Source organism: Podarcis tiliguerta, assembly GCF_965153285.1.
Source record: "Podarcis tiliguerta genome assembly, chromosome: Z".
NCBI classification, from domain to species: domain Eukaryota; kingdom Metazoa; phylum Chordata; class Lepidosauria; order Squamata; family Lacertidae; genus Podarcis; species Podarcis tiliguerta.
The window spans coordinates 18339945-18354504 of NC_139553.1; the positions used below are offsets into that span (position 1 = coordinate 18339945).

Below are 14560 nucleotides of genomic sequence, written 5' to 3' on the forward strand. Positions count from 1 at the left end.
ACCCCTATTCCCCTCACAAAGCCCCAATTCCTAGAGTTCACTCAGAAGGAGATTGATTGTTGAAACATTGAGAATTCTAGCTGTGGGAGGGGAATGGGAGGGGGCAGTCTCCCCACAACTCTCAGTACCCTGTAGAAATTACAGCTTCCGGGATGCTTTAGGGAAAGAAGCCTTGAGTGTTTGAAGTAGTATAGCGCTGTGAACATGGCCTCAGTTTTACAGTGGAAATTAGGATTTGAAGGGCCCTGTTGCAGGTCCACACCAAGTAGGCAGAGCTCAGCAGTGGCACCAGCAGGGCCTTAGAGGGTTAACAAGGCACTCTTGTAGGCCCCTGGGCCCCTGTCCCTTGTAGACTTTATGTGCCAGCACCGACCCCTTAAATCAGGCTCACTGGCAGCCTGTGCAGTACTTTCAGGACCCCTCAGTTTGGAGCTTCCCCACAATCCCAAGGCCTCCCTTGCACTTTCTTTTGTGTTTTGTTTCCATGCCTTGCAGCCACGAACAGTATGAGGAGCACTGGCAGTATGACCCCCGTTTCACCGCCAGTTTTGATGACCTAGAGCCTCGCCGGAACCTCTATGGGGACGAGTTTGACCGACACAGTGTTCACAGCGAACAGTCTGGCCACAGCCTGCGCAGCTCCCACAGCCGGCGGAGCAGCTTCAGCTCGCGCTCCCAGCAGGTAAGACTTTGGCCTGTCTCTGGAGAATCACCTGGCAGCATGAAAGAACCCCCAGCGCTGCAGCCTGGGTTCCCCGCTCCCCCTGCACTAGCTGTGCCTCAGCTGGGTCTCGCTGATTTCTCTCTCCACCTCCACCACCAAAAGAAACTGTCCCAGGGTTGTTGTTGTTGTTATTTATTAATATCCCACCTTCTTCCCTGACAGAGACTCAAGGTGGCTTAAGGATAAAATAAGAACAGCTAGAAACCTATGTGGGAGGTGGAGAAAATAATTTAAAAAGCAAGTAAACATTAACAGAAACACACACGCATATATATGATTTATTAAGGCCTGCAAATAATTACAATAAGGATGTCACAGCACCAGCTCTTTTCTTAATAAAGATATGATGATGATGATACTATTAATACTATTCTTATTGATGTTCAATGTTTTATATCTTGCTTTTCTCAGAAGTTGGGGTTCAAGGCTTCCAAAGTTTAAAAACATCATTGTAAAATATAAAGTAATAAAAGGAAACTAGTTAAAAACAATACAGTGGACGCTCGGGTTGTGAACGTGATCCGTGCGGGATGCATGTTCGCAACCCGCAGTGTTCGCAACCCGCATTGCACACACACAGGTTGTGATTCGGCGCTTCTGCGCATGCGCAACCGCCGAAACCCGGAAGTAACCCGTTCCTGTACTTCTGGGTTTCAGCAGTCCGCAACCCAAAAAGACGCACCTGAAACTGCTGTAACCCGAGGTATGACTGTACATCAAAACACATTTAAAACCAGCAGTTAAAAACTGAGTTTGCTCCGACAGCAGCCCAGTGGTTAGCACCACCTGCACCTTAGTCTTCCAAAGGTCTGTCTGTACAGGGAAGTCTCAGCCTGCCAGCAGAAATATAGCAAGGAGGGAGCCATCCTGACCTCTCTTGGAAGAGAATATCCTCAGGGAGCAGCTGAAGAAACTTCACTCTCTCTCACGTCACCCCCAACCATTCTTCTGATGTGGATGGCACTTAGAAGGTGCTCAACTGAGGATATTAGAACCTGGGCAGGTCCTTGTGGTTTATTAGGACAACCTGGGCTCTCACTTGAAGGGCGGTGAGTAGCTTGTACCTTGCCATTTCCTCTGCTCAAACTCTGGCCCTTAAGCACTTCTTCCTTATGTTTCCCTTCCAGAGCCAGCTGTATCGAAGCAACCATGACCTGACAGCTGGCACCTATGAAGCAAATCACCAACCAGTCTCACTCCACACAGAGTATTCCTATGACCACTTTGGCGAGCAGTCCCCTTACATGGACAGCTATGCAACTCAAGCTGCGTGGATGACTGTGGAACAAGGTAGCACCTGGGCGGCTTCTTGGGCTTTATGCATCCAGTAAGGTGCAAACAGAGAGCCGACACCTGCCAGACGTTTGTTCTTAACCTGCCTGCCTGTTTCCTTCCCCATCGCAGCCCCTTCAAGGCCTCTGCCACCTGAGAAATTTTCAGTGCCCCATGTCTGCTGCAGGTTCGGTCCTGGGGGCTACCTGATCAAGGTCCTGGCAAACCTGCCTTCAGAGGGGCAGCCAGCTTTGGTTGAGATCCACAGCATGGAGGTAAGGGAGGGGAAGGCCTGCCTCAGCTGTGCTCCACCCAGGACTCTGTGTCTTGCTATTGTTAATGCTACAGAATCTCTCACTGCCTTACCAAGTTTGCAGGCTAAACCATCCTGTATAAAACATTGCTCTGTTCATTTATTTGTTGCATTTATATCCCACCTTTCCTTCAAGGAGCTCAAATATGAAGCCTAAAGTGGTGGAATGAACAAATTATTTAGACGGTGCAAAAAAGTTAAAATGGAGCTCTGTTGGAAGAGCTTCTATTTATTTGTTGAACTTGACTAATTAAGACTCTTTTTAAACAGACAAAATAGAGGAGGAGGCTTTCTAGGAAGCTTCCGGTTCATGCCCAGCTTTCATTGCTGTCCTTGCTGGTCACACACTTGAAGTGCCAGGTGATCTGGGACAAATGTATTTAATAATAATAATAATAATAATAATAATAATAATTAATATTACTTAATAACACTTAATGTGTGTAAATGGCCAGCTCGTTTTTTAAAAAATTATTATGATATGCAATGAAACAAAGGTTGCCATTAATTTCACTAAGCCTTCTAAAATATTTATCCCATTGCTTTTCTGTATGTGATGTGGTTGTAAACTGTACTTTATATTAATAAGTGTGTGTGTGTGTGTGTGTGTGAATACACACAATTGTTTTCATGGTTTTTATATGTAGTTATCTGTTTTATATATGTCCTTATATTGAAAATAACTTTGGCTTGCCTCATGAAATAATAAATTATTATTAGTATTTACCATGACATTTGTCACTTCAGGGGTATATTTTAGAACCCACCATATTTCTGTGATTGTAAGCTGTTTTAAACTGGTTTGCATACTGTGTTTTAATGTTGTAATCCTGCCTGGGACCTTTGACTGATGAATGGGTAATACATTACTATTGTTGTTATTATTAATAGTTATGTCCCCCTTAATTCAGCAGAGCCCACTCCCCCATTGCTGAGTTCCCTAATTTGTGAGTTCAGCAGGGTCTAGTTAGTGCTGCCTTCAGTGTAATGAGATGCATCACAGACCCTGTCCATGATGCTCCCCTCTGCTTGCCTTGCAGATGGTGATGCAGCACTCTCTGGAGCAGGAGGAGATGAGAGCCTTCCCTGGCCCCCTCACCAAGTATGTGAAGCACTTGCCTTTCGTCACGTCAGAGGTTACTCCGAGCTGCCTCCCTTGGAGGCCTAGTTCCCTGCCTCACCACTGCTTTCTCTTCTCCTCCTTATAGAGAAGAGACTCACAAAGTGGATGTTATCAATTTTGCCCAGAACCAAGCCACCCGGTGTTTTCAGAATGACACTCTGATCGACAAGGAGTCTGCTCGGCTCCTCTGGGACTTCATCATTCTCCTGTGCAGACAGAATGGGGTAAGAGTTCTGGGCTTCCTGCTAAATATCTGAACCAGTGAAATGCTTAATATCCTGCATATTAATCCTTCCAACTCACTGTGCTTTCAGTTTTATGGGATGGTTGCAGTGATGTACAGGGAAAGGCATGCCCTGCCCTGCCCTCCCACCTTGAGCTTTGAAAGAATGCCTGAATGCAGAGCTAAAGAATGATAATCACTCTTTGGGTATAGTCTACCAAACAGTTAATTTTACTAAACAAACCAAAAGTCACACTTGACTGCGAACTCAAGTCCTGCAGTTTCTGGGCTAAGGGGGATCAGCTAGATGTTTCTCTCCCCACCCCCTTGCCAGGTTGTGGGATGTTTCCATCCAAGCTGCCCTTTTGAAAGAGTGTTGCTGTCCACTGCTTTCCTTGCAGACAGTGGTGGGCACAGACCTTGCTGAGCTCCTGCTGCAGGATCATCGCACAGTGTGGCTCCCAGGGAAATCACCCAATGAAGCAAACCTGATTGACTTCACGAACGAGGCCCTGGAGCAGGCAGAGGAGGAGTCTGGAGAAGCCCAGCTCTCCTTCCTCTCAGACAGCCTCATCGCCACCATTGGCAACCTCGAGAAGGAGACAGACCGGTTCCGGGAGCTCTTGCTCTATGGCCGCAAGAAGGTGACGGGCTAGGGACGGCTAATTTCCTTCTTTCTTACATAACAGTAATACGTATGTGTGTGTAAAATTTTAGTGTTGTTACTGAACCAAAGGCAACAAAAACAGCACTATGACTCCCAATTCTGGAGATACCTTAATCTTTGTTATAATAGTAATTTCCACCTTACAATGGCAGATGTTTCTGTTAAAAGGAAGGGAGGAAGTGTTTCGCATGGCATTAGTGCAAACTGCTGGGTACTGGTCCTGTTTGGTTTTGCATTTGTGATGGTCCCACCAACTCTCCAGCAAAAGCGTCCTTGTGTATTCTTCTTCTTTGCCAGTCATAGCTTGCATGTTGGGTTTTCAGTGAGGGCGATACACCACACCCTTCTATACCAAGATGTTGAAGTAGCCCCTTTAAGGTCTTTCTAGAAGCTGGCATTGACCCTAGGTGCTGACACCAAAAGAAATCTGATTAAAGGTTTCTCAGTCAAATGCTGGTTTCTTCCTGAGCATGTGTTGGAGTGAGGAGGAGAGCTATGGGTGCTGAGCACACCCCAGGGGAGATCCATGCCCAGCTTGACAAGTTTCTGTCCCCCTCTCACCAGGACGCTCTGGAATCAGCCATGAAACACGGGCTCTGGGGCCACGCTTTGCTGCTGGCCAGCAAGATGGACAGTAGGGCTCACGCAAGAGTGATGACCAGGTAAGAGATACCTACCTCCATGTGCACTCCCAGCCCTTTTTCCAGTGAACTTCAATACATTTTAAAAACTCTGATGCTGTCACCTGGTTACCCACACCTGTTCTTTACTCATCTCTTGCCTGGAGTAAGCAAATAAATGCGCTTACCGCGATGGGTACATGTTCTCTCTCCACTACCAGAGGCAATATGCCAATGAATACCAATTTCTGGAAATCATAGGTGGGGAGAATTGCTGCAGTTTCCACAGGTCCTGCTTGCAGGCTTCCCATCGTGGACATCTGCTTGATCACCATAAGACGGCTGGACTGCACAGTCTAGCAGACTTCTTATGGGTGGTTTTAAAAGGGATTTACCAAATCGAAGGAGGAGAAGGCTATCGGTGGCTGCTAGCCACAATGGCTTTGTTCTGCCTCCACTGCCAGAAGCAGTATGCCTCTGAATACCAGTTGCTAGAAACCACAAGTGGGAAGAGTTGGTGTTGTGTTCAGGTTTTGCATTTGGGCTTCCCATTGGAGCATCGTGTTGGTTGCTGTTGGACTGGCATGCTGGACTTGATGGGTTCCCTTTGCTTGATCCAACTGCTGCTGCAGGGCTCTTCTTATGCCTTCAAAGTGCCATTGGACTCTCTTAATGTCTCCTTAGAAAGACCCCTGATTTTGTGTGTTCTTGGCTTGTCAGGTTCGCCAACAGCCTCCCAATCAACGACCCCCTGCAGACTGTCTACCAGCTCATGTCCGGGAGGATGCCCGCAGCATCCACAGTGAGTCCTGAGTGAGAGCCTGCCTTGTCCCTGCCCATTGGAGGAGGCCACAATTCCTCATTGGGCAAAGGGCTTTCAGTTTTGTGCGTGCTTAAACAGGAATGCACTGTTAAGTGCTCCCTTAGCAGCCATGCACTTTGTGAATTTGTAGTTATTTATTTGTTAGACTTGCAGTGGCTCATCTTGTTTTATATCTTTATGCCTCCATTCACATTAGTCCCAGGGCAGTGTGCAAAACAATTGTAAAAGCAAAACAGTAAAATCACAGTACAGTGTTGTTGTTTTTAATGCAGAAACAAACTGAAAGGCAGAGGTAAAGACTTAGCAGTGTACTGGAAAATTCATTTATCCTGTCTTTCTCTCCCTGCCACCCCCCCCCCCCCCAGTGCTGTGGAGATGAAAAATGGGGAGACTGGAGACCCCACTTGGCAATGGTCCTTTCCAACCTGACAAATAACATGGAGGTGGAGCACAGGACGATCACCACCATGGGCGACACGCTTGGTAAACCACAGAAGCAAATCCCACCGATGGAGATTGGGGTGGGAGGGAAGAGTGATCAGTCTCTGGGAACAGAGGGCCCCTGGGCCTCAGTCCTCTCCTGCCCCCGTTTTAAGGGATGCCTTTTGTCTTTTGCCACAGCTTCAAGAGGCCTCCTAGATGCTGCTCACTTCTGCTACCTGATGGCTCAGGTTGGATTCGGAGTCTACACGAAGAAAACAACTAAGCTGGTTCTGATTGGCTCAAACCACAGGTGGGTGGGGAGGAATGGGTTGCCATGAAGCCCTAAGTAATAAATTTGAAGCCCAACAGGTGAGCCTTCACAAAGCAGCATGCAAACACCAAATAACCAACACAAACACAGTTTCAAATGCATTGAAGCAGCCACCATTCATTATCACCATTTTTTTTTTTTTTAAAAAAGAGCATTAAAGCTGCCTCTCCCTGACTCAGGGTTGTGGTTGTTGTGCAGGAAAGCCTTGCCTTTGTGTACATTTTGATATGCACCTATTGCTGATCCCTGGGCCAATTGCAGCCTCGCTGAGGGACTGTGGCTTGTCTCTCTGCCCCTGTCCCAAGTTTCTATCTCTGAGGCCAAAGAAGGGCCATGGCAATGAAATTTGCTGATGGAGCTGTTCAAGGGGTGCCAGAGGGTCTTGCGCCATTTTCTACCTCCATATTCTAAATGGCCTTCATGTCAAGTGCCTGTGTCTCATTCACAAAATACTTTCCTATCCCACCCCCTTCTGTTTACCTTTCAGTTCACCTTTTTCAAAGTTCTCCACCAATGAAGCCATCCGAAGGACAGAAGCCTACGAATATGCGCAGTCCCTGGGGACACAGCCATGCTCGTTGCCCAATTTCCAGGTTTGGGGTGCCTCCTGTCTTCTCAGTCTCCTGGGTGATGGCTGCTCTTTGTCCCCTTGTTTTGCAGTGGTTGCAAATGCTTGACAGCTGTTGTCCTCTTCCACTTTGATCTTGCTTATAATGTGCAACACAGCTCAAGTTCTGAGAAAGCATGGAAAAGGAGCACCTTGCCCCTGCAGTTCAGGAGCCTTTCTTGGGAATGTGTGCTGGAGGAAGCTCCTTTTTGGCTTGTGTGTGCTGGGGGCGGTGGCAACCCCCAGCCCCACCTCCACCCCACCCTCTGGGCCACACAGCTTCAGGGCAGGAGAGAGGGAGAGAAAGGAAAAGCAAAAGATGGGAGTGGCCACAGAAGCTGGGAAAGGAGTGTTTCAGGTTGGATGCCTGGAGCTGTGGAGAGATCAGATCATTTTTTTATACCATCGCAGACTCGCTAAAACAAGAGCACACACAGGATAAATCCTGAGCATGAAAACATCTGCTTGCTTAAAATGCATTGTAATACAGGTACAAAGGATTTAGCAAAAGATAGAAAATAAGATTAAAAATTTTCAGCTAAAATGAGAGCATCGCCTTAGAATCCTTGAATTGTAGAGTTGGAAGGGACCACAAGGGTCATATAGCCTCCCCCCTTGCAATGCAGGAATCTTTTTGTCCAGTGTGGGGCACAAACCGAGCAACCTTGAGATTGAAAGTCTCTTGCTCTGCCGACTGAGCTATCCCTCAGATCTTGAGAGACATTTGAGCAGAGGAGAGGAACTTGGCCACTAAGCCTGTTCTTTAACACCTGCTGAAAATATTTCTGTTTTGCCAGCCCTACATGGGCAGTTAAGAAGACATCCTTCCACAACTGTTAATTGCTGTCTTATTTCTAACTTTTTTAATGGCTTTTATTGCAAGCTTTTAAGGTTTTATTGTTGTGACCCGTTTTCATTTTTTTAATGACACATTGATCACACAAATACCTTTCTTAATAAACTTGCTTGCATCAGCCAAAAGCTATTCCAGGCATGATCCTGGTGTCCTCAAAGGGTGTTTCCTCATAAGGGGGCAAAGTCCCCTGTTACATTCCTCTCTATAAAGGTTACATGACCCAGACATGAGCTGTTGAGAAGAGTCCGGAGTGAACGCCAGGGCAGGGGCTGGGCACTAGGCACCTTGTAGGTTTGGGCTGCTTGAGAAGAAATGACAGCTCTGAGGTTCTGGATCATTGGTGCTGCTTGTGCAAGCAGCATGTCTAGGCCAGGCACCCTCGTGCTTTTAACTGCTGCTGCTGCTAAGGCCATGCTCCCAAATCACCTAAGATTCAAAATCCTCTTTCTTACAGGTTTTTAAGTTTATCTATGCCTGTCGACTGGCCGAAGTGGGGCTGGCCGCACAGGCCTTCCATTACTGTGAAGTGATTTCCAAAGCCATCCTCAAGAACCCCTGTTACTATTCCCCGGTCCTGATTAGTCAGCTGATCCAGGTACAGTATATTGGGGGTGGTGGTGGGGAGGTTCAACTGCCTTTTTCCAGTGCTGTGTGTCTTGGTTAAGGTAGGCCCCTCCGAACACAACACACAGCCCTCTCCAATATTTCTATGAGCAGTTAGTCCCTGGATATCTTTAGTGGAGAGGGAAACATAAAGTTAGCAATGACTGCAGTCTGTGCTTGACTTGTCCCAAAACTTAGAACATTCTGGGAAGATACAGCAATGAAAATTTAAGTAATTAAGTAATAATTTACGTATGGATCGTCAGATTTTGCTATTCAGAAATGTTAAAGAAACTGTACTAATAGAGGACAGGGAATTGATGTAACATCTCTTGCCTGCTGCCAGAATTATTATCTGTCATGACTGGGGAGGAAATGAGAACACCATCCATGAGGAATGGATAACTAAAATCTGGGACATAGTTAGCATAGTTAAGCTCACATATATAGTGAGAACCAGAGAGAGCAGACTAAAAGATAGTGTCTTCATCAGGAAATGGAGTCTTTTTATAATGTACTGAAGTAATAAGGTACAGGAGAATGTTAACCCATTTCTGTCACTTGAAACTTTGTGATGTTAATTTATTATGTTGGATTTTAGTATGTAAATTTATTCCTACATGTTTAGCTATCCCGTTCTACTTTTGTCTTATTTAGTTTTATTTGGCATCCGCTATTATACTTTGTTATGTATTACTATAAATAAATATATGTAAATCTTTTAAAAAAGTGGTTGCAGTTGCCTGCCCCAACAGAGCAGTCCCAGAAGCTCCCTTCTCTCTGTCCTCCTTTGACAATTTCCAATGGTTCTGCTTCACAGATCTCCCCTCGGTTGCGGCTCTTTGACCCTCAGATAAGGGAGAAACCTGAGCAGGAATTTTTTGATGAACCTGATTGGTTGGTACAACTTCGAAGCTTAGATGGGCAGATCAAGGTGAGTATGCTGTCCTCCCATAAGTTCAGTGTGTGAGATTCCCAAGCATGTTCATTCAATCAGTGTAGCCCCGCTTTGTGCAGTATAAACAGAAGTGAGCTGAGGGTTTCAGCTGAAAACCTTTCCCTTATTTTTAAAGAGTTGCTTGGAAACATTAGCAGCCTTATACCTCATGTTGCTCAGGAATATTAAGAAACCAAGAAAAAACCAGTGCAGTTTTGAAATCAGTTTTGAAAAGGTTCAATCCACCATCTTGATTCAAAATTGCATCCTAGGGTCTCCAGACATAGACCCAAACTTGCTCCTTGATCTCAAGAACCATTGTACAAAAGAAAAATTACCCTGTCTGTAACCCTGAAGGGATCCATTGCCAGTCAGTGTAGACAATATTGAGCTAGATGGGCTCAATGCTTTGACTCCTTGTAAGGCAGCGACCTGTGCTCCTATCTCTCTGACTAAGGGATGGAGGTCACAGAGGGGTCTTTAACCTAGAAACCTTTTGCAGTGGTGGTCTTGGGCCTAGCAAAGGGAAACATGTAGATATGTCTGTCAGTTGAAAACTGCCATCTTTGATTTTTTTCTTCTCCCAGGAGGGCGGGATCGCTTACAGCGCAGGGAGATCCACACCTCAGCAATATGCCTGCAGCACACCAAGCTCTGAACTGGACCATGTCAGTCAAAGCGAGGGGATGGGGGCTGGCCATGAAATGCTATCCGGCTCTGACAACCCACTCCTGGCCTCTTTGCTTCCTGGCACAGGTCACGCTGTGCAGCCGAGTGTCCAGCTGATGCCTTCCGGTGGGTGTTCCTTGCCATTGTTTCATGGGGTAGGGAGAGGTCAGAGATGGGGCAGGGAGAATAAGAAACAACAGTGAATTGTAGGGTGGGAACCATTTGTCAGCAGTGTCCACTGTTGGAATGTGGTGGTGGGCTCCCCAGGACCCTTTGTGTTCCCAGTTTAAGGCCTTGTTGTGTTTGGTGTTAAGTACATCAGAGGAGCCCTGATGAGTCACTCCAGTGGCCTAACTAGTCCAGCTTCCTGTCCTCACAGTAGCCACCCAGATGCTGCAGTGGGAAGCCCACAAGCAAGAGCTGGATACAGTTGCTCCTTCCAACTGTGAAGGCAGTGCATAGCCATCGTGGCTAGTAGCCACTGCTAGCCTTCTCCTCCTCTGTGCCAGTAGTCATCGCTTGGTTGGGGATCCAGTTTGCTCTTTTTGGTTATGATGTCTCAAGGCACACAGGCTGCCTGGGTGGAGCTTGTTTCCACAACCCATGCAGTTCATTGATGGTAGGTTTGACCTGCCAGCAGCCACTGAGCTGCTTCTGGCCATGCAAATTGACCCAAATATATTCTCATCCATCAAAGAGGGGTGGAATATTCTTTGGATTGATGGTGAGTTGTTCTGGGCTCCAGTCTGTTGTGGGTTACAAACATCCTAGATGTCCATTTACCTTCTTTGTCACTCCCTCCATAGCTCCCCAGGCCATCCTTGACAGCTCAGTCACTGCGGCACCTTCTTCCCATTCAGAGGCTACTGGCCATACGCCTTTCTACCCTGCGGCTCCTCCTTCTACAGGGCCAGGACCCAGCTATGCCCATGCCTATGGAGCCGAGCAGAACCCTCCATACCCCACGATGGGGATGGTGCCACAAACAGGCCCATCCTCTCAAGCAAATGAGCTTCAGCTGCAGGAGCAGCTCAACCAAGATGCAGGTTTGTCCTGGCATTGTGGCAGGGGCGGGGTGTGACAGAAAGGGGTCTCTCTGCTTTTTTCCATTCTTGGAGAGCTGCACATGTTTCAAAGATCCCCATCACTTGCTTATGTCCTGCATTGCAAAGTTATGGCCACATTGGGGAGTGCCGTACAATATGGAATGTCCACACAAAAATATCATAAGAACATAAGAAGAACATAAGAACCCTTGACTAATGTTCTGAACTGCAGGCCCAAAGAAGGGCTTGTAGGAGTGGTTGGGTGCAGGGACACTAAAGAAGAAAGTGAAAAACATCAGAGTGGCCAGTTCTAGAGAAGGTGTAGACTTACAGCAAAGCAGCCTGCCAGTTCTCCTAGCCTTTGCAGATGCAGGATAGACAACATAGCAAGCAGATGGCTTGTCCACACCCAAGCAAACATGCATACATTCTTCATAAACAAAGCAGCATATGTCATTTCACCTGACTAGATGAGGGCATTGATGGTAGATACCCAAGTCTTAAAGATAGTTCCCCTTTCTGGGCTCAGAGCCCAGCACCCCAAGCCTCACAGATAAGGGTAACATCAAAGCATCATTAGCCTCTATAAAAGCAAGTGACTGTAAACATATGTGAGCTCATTGCTGCAACAACTACCAATTAATTGTGGGGTTATCTTGACAGCCAAGATGTCATTAGCAAAGCTTCTGAAACAATTCACCGTTGATTCAACACAGCCAGTAGCCCATCTCGTTCAGTATCCTGCTCTCACAGTGGACAGTTAGATGCCTTTGGGGAAACTCTCAAGCAGGATCTGAGCACAGGAGCCCTCTCCCCTCCTGTAGTTTCCAGCAACTGATGCTCAGAAGCATGGCTGCCCCCAGCTGTGAATACAGAGCATCGTGGCCACCCTGACTAGTGGCCATTGCTAGATCTCTCCTCCATGAATTTGTCTAGTCCTCTTTAAAGCATCACCCTCTAGGTTGATGGCCATCACTGCTTCCTGTGAAAGCAAGTTCAGCAAACGTTGAGCTGGTTTATCCATTGATGCAATTTAATGATGCAATCATTCTTGTGCCTCCTTCCAACCCATTGCATACTCATCCTGATCTGTCTTTTATATCTGCCTCAGGAGTGCAGGGCGGCTCCCAGGAGACTCAAGCTTGGAAGGCCAGACCAGAGCCCAGAGAGGATGACTTCTATGGGAAGATGGCAAGCATGGTATCCATCCTGCTCTTACTCTTTTTTTAACGTTTTGTTTTGTTGGGAGCACATAATGGCCATTAATTTGGAGCCAAATTCCACCCATGACCCTGTCTGAAAGCTCTGTCCTTCCTTCCTCTCCAGTTTGTAGCTCAGGTTTGTACGAGGGCCAAGCAAAGGGGCATCTGGAGGTCCGCTTCTGGGTTCTGCTTTCGAATCCGTCGCTCGGAAGTGCTGTCCTCCCAGCTAGCTGTGCTGACGATGAGTGTGTGGCCATCCTCATCTGGCACACACATAAAAGGGTTGTACCCAACGTTAACCCGATACTCGGAGGAGACCCAGTGAAATTAATGGGACATGACTGATTTAGGCTTATTAATTTCAGTGAGTGTACACTGAGAAATTTTTTTGTTGTGTACAGCCCAGAAAAAAAGGTCTGGTATTGAAGGCGTGCTGTGAATCCCCACCCTTGTTTGTGTGTGCTGTGTGCATGCTCAGATGCCAGGGGCATGCTGAAGCAGAAGGCGAGGTGGCTCATTGGTAGAGTGCCTGCTTTGAATGCAGAAGGACACAGGTTCAGTCCCTAACAGCATCTCCAGGTAGGGATGGGAAGGGCTCCCTGCCTGAAACCCTGGAGACAACACTGAGCTGGATGGACTTGGTATAAGGCAGCTTCTCATGTTCCTAAGACCGTTTGTTTGGCAGAGTAGCCCCCTCTGTTTTAGGTGTGTGGGCCAGATATTCTGGACACCTCCCCCCCCCCCCCCAAGATAATCCTCCTTTCCACACAGTCATACTGAAGAGTGGCCAAGAGCAGAGGAGCCAGGTGGTCAAGGGGGGAGTCCAGTCAAGACCTGCTACAGGCGTGGAGCTCCTATAGTCTTCTGGATATTGCTGAACTGTTGTTATAAACATTAACTACCTGCCCTTCACCCTAAGGTCCTTGGGTGGGTTGCAACTTTAAAACACAATATTAAAAGCAGTTTAAAACAACTGAAAACTTGTAACTCCCATCATCACACTTGCCACATTTGCTGGGGCTAATAGGAGTTGTAGTTCAGCAGTTTCCAGAGGGCCAAAGGCTCCCCACTCCCAACCTGTTTGTATCAGACTCACCATACAGCCTTTGCCTTCCCACTTAACAAGCTCAACTTGTGGCTGAAGAATGTGCTGCTCTGACTCTGCATCCGCTGTTAGTAGGTTGGCTTAGCTTGCTTGTTGATGTACTGGCTTTGTGTCTAAGCAGGGCTCGGGCCGACGATCCAGATCCACCTCCCAGTCTTCTTCAGTTCACATGGTATGCCATGCGCAGACTCCCTACCTCTGTCGCTCTGTCTGTCTGTCTGTCACTCTCTCTCTCTTTCATTCCTCCCTTTAAAAAAAAATATCTCACTCTTTCTTCACACCTCCATGCTGCATTGGAACTTTTTCTCTGCCCTGATGAACCTTGGGTTGTGTCCAACTAAGTTCTACTCAAGAGTAGACCCACTGAAACTGACGAACCAAAGTTAACAAAGCTGATCAACTAAAGTTAGTCAACATCCATCCATCCATCTACAGTGGTACCTCGGGTTACAAACACCTCTGGTTACAAACACTTCGGGTTACAGACTCCACTAACCCGGAAGTAGTACCTCGGGTTAAGAACTTTGCCCCAGGATGAGAACAGAACTCACGCAGCGGTGCAGCAGCAGTGGGAGGCCCCATTAGCTAAAGTGGTACCTCAGGTTAAGAACAGTTTCAAGTTAAGAATGGACCTCCAGAACAAATTAAGTTCGTAACCAGAGGTACCACTGTATTTCAGCGGATCTGCTCTTGAGTCAGACTAACGGGACCCAGACTAACAGGGGACCCACAACACCTCTTGGCACCTGCTGAAGCTTCCTTCTCTTTTGGGGTTGTAATGTTATCCTGGTTCCTTTTGTAACAATTGCAGGGCTTCGGGGTGCGATCCCGGACCACCTCAGAATCCTCTGTGCACTCTGTTGGGCGCGAGAGGCGGAACTCTGCAGCCAAGCAGCCCTCCCCGCCCCCACCGCCCATCCCAGAAGGGAAGCCAAGCAAAAAAGAGCCTGAGCCTCGGAAGGTAGGCCAGCATTCAAGGTAAAAGTAGCAGCTTCATCTCTGCCCCCAGCTTTTCC

The 14560-nt window shown here is 47.3% G+C and overlaps 1 protein-coding gene across 14 annotated transcripts in view; it reads left to right on the forward strand.

The window, feature by feature from the left end:
* The window catches only part of SEC16A (SEC16 homolog A, endoplasmic reticulum export factor), a 39202-nt gene that overhangs the window by 14046 nt on the left and 10596 nt on the right, over positions 1 to 14560 (forward strand). For 5 of the 14 annotated variants that reach the window (XM_083423274.1, XM_083423267.1, XM_083423278.1 and 2 more), the window contains exons 6-23: positions 496 to 682; positions 1852 to 2014; positions 2129 to 2271; positions 3350 to 3411; positions 3518 to 3656; positions 4057 to 4299; positions 4887 to 4984; positions 5663 to 5744; positions 6131 to 6248; positions 6387 to 6498; positions 7007 to 7112; positions 8437 to 8577; positions 9406 to 9519; positions 10110 to 10317; positions 10998 to 11237; positions 12349 to 12437; positions 13663 to 13716; positions 14356 to 14505. In XM_083423274.1, coding sequence (XP_083279400.1) covers positions 496 to 682; positions 1852 to 2014; positions 2129 to 2271; positions 3350 to 3411; positions 3518 to 3656; positions 4057 to 4299; positions 4887 to 4984; positions 5663 to 5744; positions 6131 to 6248; positions 6387 to 6498; positions 7007 to 7112; positions 8437 to 8577; positions 9406 to 9519; positions 10110 to 10317; positions 10998 to 11237; positions 12349 to 12437; positions 13663 to 13716; positions 14356 to 14505 — 2449 coding nt within the window. The remainder of the gene's footprint in view (positions 1 to 495; positions 683 to 1851; positions 2015 to 2128; positions 2272 to 3349; positions 3412 to 3517; positions 3657 to 4056; positions 4300 to 4886; positions 4985 to 5662; positions 5745 to 6130; positions 6249 to 6386; positions 6499 to 7006; positions 7113 to 8436; positions 8578 to 9405; positions 9520 to 10109; positions 10318 to 10997; positions 11238 to 12348; positions 12438 to 13662; positions 13717 to 14355; positions 14506 to 14560) is intronic. The other 9 variants (XM_083423269.1, XM_083423277.1, XM_083423271.1 and 6 more) reach the window with 2 other exon arrangements.